This window comes from Phycomyces blakesleeanus (assembly GCF_001638985.1).
Source record: "Phycomyces blakesleeanus NRRL 1555(-) unplaced genomic scaffold PHYBLscaffold_16, whole genome shotgun sequence".
Lineage (NCBI taxonomy): Eukaryota > Fungi > Mucoromycota > Mucoromycetes > Mucorales > Phycomycetaceae > Phycomyces > Phycomyces blakesleeanus.
The window spans coordinates 597,908-603,907 of NW_017265149.1; the positions used below are offsets into that span (position 1 = coordinate 597,908).

Below are 6,000 nucleotides of genomic sequence, written 5' to 3' on the forward strand. Positions count from 1 at the left end.
GTTTTTGTTTTTGTTATTACTTTGTTTGTGTCTGTGTTTGAGATTGTGTTTGAGATTCTGGTTTTGGAGAATGTCAATGAGGATGTTGCTGTCAATCCCAATCCTAATCCTAGTGCTGAAGTGGATGTATTTGACATATTTGAAGTGGAGCTTGATGTTGACTTTTTCGGACGAGTGGACTGGATGATGTGACTCCAGTACCGACTATTCATACGCAGCATTTCATTGATCTGGATTCTTTTGGCTTCTATTAGACTACATTCTGTGTCCGAGTGCCTGTCATGAAAGAACAGCACGACTGGACTGAACAGGCGGCGGTGGTGGGTAACAACAATGGCGGTCGATTGGCCATTATGGTCAGAGCGAGGAACAACGTCTGTAGAAAGAGACATCTTTACTTTACTTTCTTTGTGTGTATGGTAGTGGGACTAACTGAATGAAATAAGGAGAAATATAAAAATAAATAAAGAGAGAGATAGTATATGAGAAAGAAAGAAAGGAAGGAAGGAAGGAAGGAAGGAAGGAAGGAAGATGAAGAGCTAATTTAAACAAACAAAAAATAATTATATTTGTGTGTGAAAGCCTGTTTATTAGATTTTGATATATGTACATCTATGTATGTATCTGTTTGTTGTGTTTATATTTATTTCAATTGTATATACAGTATATTTTAATATGCATATAAATAAAGCCAAGTTGTATATTACACTCTAATGACACTACAGCGTTTCTGGTGCAAATCTACTTGACTTGACTTGACTTTACTTGATCAAATTGAATAGCACCATACTTGACTACTTGGATTATTTGTATAAATATTTGGACTATTTAAAGGCATATTTAGTTTTACATATTGTTTCTATTGATGTCGATGAAATATAAATTATTGGCTTACAAGCCTTGGCCTTAATCTGTATTTAATCACAAGCCAATAAATAAAAATAACAATGACAGCATATATTAATAAAACAATAACAAAAAACAGCAGTGGCTTCAGTATCAGCAAGACGATTAGCACTATTAACCATGTAGGTTTATTCATAGATCTAATGTGCTCTAGAGAAATAGTGGTTTTGTGCCTATCATGGTTTAGAAACCCAATCTTATTTTGTATGCCTTATTTCTTTTTAAAAGATAGGGGAAGAATCTATAATTATTTTGTCTGCAACCATTTGACAGGTACACCAGAGATAATCATCAGCCTTTGTGTAAAATTAACAGCTATACTTTAACATCTTGCATACTACAGATCTATCTATCTATCTATCTATCTATGTATTATTTGTATCAAAGGCAGCCAAGATCAGAATCTCAATACCCAGCATTGGGGTCTAAAATCACAACCATCAATTTTAATTCCAAAAGAAAGAAAAGCCAGCCAGCCACTATAGTTGGATAAATAAACATCCGTACCCCTTTCAACTCAAAAAAAAAAAAAAGAAAACTCTTTTTTGTTCCTCTCTTTTTCTCTCTCTCTCTCTCTCACTTACTTACTTACTTACTTGATACAATATATATATAATTTGATATATAAATATACAATATATATATAAATTAAAATTTGATAAAAGAAAATAATAATATAAAATGCCACCACTTCATCGAGAACCTCGTAAAATAATAGCAGTTTCTCTTGACCAGACACTGGCACATACACTCGAAGCACTGATTAGCTGGCATAACCAAGTTCATCAGACCCACCTCCATCTCTCAGACTTTGACACGACAGATTACTCCAAGGTCTGGGGGGGATCCCATCAAGAAAGGGATGCCAAGATGCGCGAGTTTTATGAATCAGACAACTTCAAACGTATCCGGCCCATTGATGATTTTGCTCTCGAGACCCTCAAGACTCTGAAGCGCCGACGGTTTTCGCTGGTCATCATTACCTCGCGGCAGCAGTGTGTTGCCGAGCTGACGAAGAAGTTTGTCGATCGACACTATCCCGGTCTATTTGAGAGCATTTACTTTTGCAATTTTGGGATGTCCGATACAGCCGACCAGCTGGACTATGTGTCAAAACCAAAGTCTGCAATCTGTCAAGAAATCGGAGCAGATGTCCTGATTGACCACCGCCTCGATCATGCACTGGACTGTGCTGCGCTTGGGATTGATGTGCTGCTCTATGACCGCCGAGGACAGTACAAGTGGAGCCATGTGGATCGAGCCCGTCCTCGGCCCAAGGCTACTCTGACATCGACATCCCGCCGTCTCTACCAACGAACCCCACCGCGAGTCTTGCCGTCCAATGTCAAGCGTATAAAGAGCTGGAAGGAGGTCATTAGCCACTTTCCAAAGCCCCGTTCTCCCCTTCGATTCTGTCATTTTCCCATTCCTCAAGATGATTATTGCAGTAATACCAATACCAACATCAACAACAGCAATAGTAGTAGTAGTAGTAGTAGTAGTAGTAATAACATTGTTTCTTCTTCTTCCTCTTCTTCTTCATTATCGTCATCGCCATCGTCATCATTATCTTCTTCTATTACTGTCAATTCCATTTTAACCCCTGCCACAACTCCAATATCTTCATCTACTTCTTCTTCTTCTTCTTCTTCTTCTGCTAGTTCAGTTAATTCTAATTCTAATTCTAATTCAGTTAATTCTAATTCTAATCCCACCTCAACTCCAACCCCCACTCCATGGAAGGATTCCCTTGTCTGGGTCTAATCTTTCACTTTCTTTCTTTTTTTTTTTCTCCATTGTAAATCTTCCCTATCGTTTTTTAGTTTTGTGTTCATTTGATTGAATTCTGTATATTTGGTGTTACGCTGCTCTTCAAAACAAAACAAAACAAAAAACACACACACACAATATATATATAAAAACACACACAAAGGAAATAAAGAAAAAGAAAAAAGAAAAAAAGAGTACCAGAAACCCTTTTTCTTTATTTTTTGTAATTTTCATTTTTTACTCTTCTTCTTCTTTTCTTCTTTCCTCCTTTCTTTACCTCTTCTTTCGCTCGTCTCTCATTTCTCTACACTCATTTTCCACTCACCTATTCACTCATTCACTCACTCACTCACTCATTTTGATCTGGAAGAATATTTGTTAGTTGAAATACACATCAAAGATTCTCTTGTCTACCTATCTTTCTCTCCTTTTTACTTCTTTTACACAAAATATATTAAATATATTTATTTTCTAAAAACCAAAAAAAAAAACCAAAAACAAAAAAAGGTACAAAAAAATAATAATCAGTAAATATCATTATCTTAATTTTTTGTTTTGTTTTTAATTTTGATTTCACTACAAATCATTTACAACTTGATAATAATAATTTATTTAATTTATATATTAATATTAATATTAATTTATTTAATTTAATTTATTTTATTTTATTTTATTTTATATTTCGTCACGCCTTTTTTTTTGTTACAAAAAAAAAAAAAAAGGTTAAAAAAAACAGTCTTTTAAATATATATATATTATATATACACTTTTTTTTTTCTATACAAAAAAAAAGAAAAAGAAAGTGTGTGACCCTCTCTATTGACCTACTACGAGTCCAGGAGTCTAACGCTTCTCTCTCTCTCTCTTTTATATATATAATACGTATAACCATCACTATTACTACTCCTCTTCTTCCTCTTCCTATTTCTTTTATATATTTTCCCTCCTGCCAGGGCTCCATCATCCCATCATGGCATCCGACATTCCTTCTTCAAATACCGGACCACCTACCCCTCAAACTCCGAGTCACCATCCCCATGACACTCTTGCTCCTTCTTCCACTACGGCAAATAATATCTCTTCTTATGCACCTTCCGACTTACCTTTTCCAAGACAGACCTACCCACAACAACGAGCATACTCTGTCACCGCCATGCCCCACGAACTACAACGCACCGTCCAGCGACAGCAGCAGCAGCAGGCCGAACAACAACAGCGCCAGTTACAGGAACAGCCCTGGTGGCAGTACTATTACCAACTCTACCACTACCACCCTCCCCTCGGCAGAAAACCGACCGTATTCGGACCATATCTTTTGTTACAGACCCTGGGAGAAGGTGAATTTGGTAAAGTAAAGCTTGCAATTCACATTGAAACAGGCCACGAGGTAAATATATATTTATATTTATATTATTATTATTTACAAGATATATATATATACAACAACAACAACAACAACAACAACAACAACAATATTTACATATATAGAATTGATAGACTCAATTTATTCTGTTTTATAATTATGGTTATTTACCGAGTGATAAGCTAAAATAATAATAATAACAATAATCGCACCAATTAATTTTATTTTATTTTATATTATTATTATTATTATTATTTTGTACCTTTTTGTTATCCTAGGTCGCGATCAAACTCATCAAAAAGGACAATATTGATTCTTCTACACGTATGACAAAGGTTGAACGAGAGATCTCGGTTTTAAAGGTAAAGTAAGATAATAATAAAAAAACTAAATGTTTTCTTTGGTATGTATACTTAAAAGGCGGTCAATATACTTCACATTAGACGGTCAGACACCCTTACATTGTCAAGTTGTACGATGTAATAGAAACCGAAAAATATATCGGAATCATTCTCCAGTGTGCCTCTGGTGGTGAATTGTTTGAATATATCCTTGCGCACAGATACCTCAAAGAGAAGGACGCCAGCCGATTATTTGCCCAGTTGATCAGTGGAGTTCACTATATGCACCAGAAACACATTGTACACCGAGACCTCAAACTGGTAGGTTTATTTATCATTTATTATCTATTCAAAATCATTACCTATATTATCTATATATCTATATATAGATATATAGATATATAGATATATAGATATATATGTATATATGTATATATGTATATATGTATATATGTATATATGTATATATGTATGTATATGTATATATATATTTTTCTATATTAAAAAAAATCTATCTAATTCAAGGAAAACCTCTTGCTCGACAGACACCGAAGTATCATTATCACAGACTTTGGTTTCGCAAACCAATTCTCGTCCTCTAGAGATGCTTTGATGTCAACCTCGTGTGGATCCCCCTGTTACGCTGCTCCAGAGCTCGTCATCTCGGAAGGCCTCTATGTTGGTTCGGCCGTCGATATCTGGTCCTGCGGTGTGATCCTATACGCAATGCTCTGTGGATACCTGCCCTTTGACGACGACCCGGCCAATCCGGACGGCGACAACATCAACCTACTCTACAAATACATCCTCAATACCCCTCTGGCCTTCCCAGACTACATCAGTTTTGAGGCCCGAGACTTGCTCCAAAAGATGCTCGTCCCAGATCCGGTCCGCAGATGCACCATGGACACCATCATGAACCACGCCTGGCTCAGTCCTCACAGATCTCTCTTCCAAAAGTCGACGGCGGAACTTGAAGTCGAGGCCATGCGGTCCGCTGATTTGCCCATGCACATGGTCCTTTCCAACCCACAGCACCAGCGATCCCTGCCTGATCCGGTCGACACCACGAGACGCAATACCATTGCGGCTGCTTACACCCACTCCACCGACGCACACGCCCCTGTTGAACCCAAAATACACGAGGAACACGAAGAGACCGAAGCCGTAGTACCTGTAATGCCAATGGATATTGATCCCTCTGAGCTGCTGACAAAAGATATCCCCCAATCTCATCATACCACCACCACCACAACAGCAACTACAATGGAAGATATTGTTCCCACCCACAACAACAACAACAATAGTGCTAGTGATTATCAACAAAACCCGGCTGACCTTTCGAATGAAAAACATAAAGACATTCAGACCATCGAACTCCAGGCTGAAGATGAAGATGAGGATATCGTTATCGATATTGAAACTCCAAATCCAAATGAAAAAGATAATTATAATGAAGATCATTCTGTTTCGGAAACTACAGTAGAACAGATGGCTATCAAGGAGTCATTGCCTACAATTGTTGTCAAGCAAACAACAGATGACAATCTTATTAAGGCAGTTAACAAAACACCATCTGTCAAATCAGTCACACTTGTTCCAGAAGTATCACAATCACCA

At 37.0% G+C, this 6,000-nt stretch overlaps 2 protein-coding genes across 2 annotated transcripts; both read left to right on the top strand.

Annotated features, from left to right (window-relative positions):
* Positions 1-1,494: 1,494 nt before the first annotated feature.
* Positions 1,495-2,670, top strand: PHYBLDRAFT_182196 (hypothetical protein; the record flags this gene model as incomplete). Its single annotated transcript, XM_018438587.1, has 1 exon — positions 1,495-2,670. Exon 1 carries the CDS (start codon positions 1,588-1,590, stop codon positions 2,668-2,670), a length of 1,083 nt encoding a protein of 360 aa, XP_018289313.1. The 5' UTR covers positions 1,495-1,587.
* A 1,159-nt stretch (positions 2,671-3,829) lies between these two features.
* PHYBLDRAFT_114570 (hypothetical protein) lies at positions 3,830-5,223 on the top strand (the record flags this gene model as incomplete). Its single annotated transcript, XM_018428400.1, has 4 exons — positions 3,830-4,063; positions 4,318-4,401; positions 4,483-4,701; positions 4,906-5,223. Coding segments are annotated over 4 exons (855 nt in total), but the record flags the coding sequence as incomplete, so codon positions are not given.
* Positions 5,224-6,000: the final 777 nt, after the last annotated feature.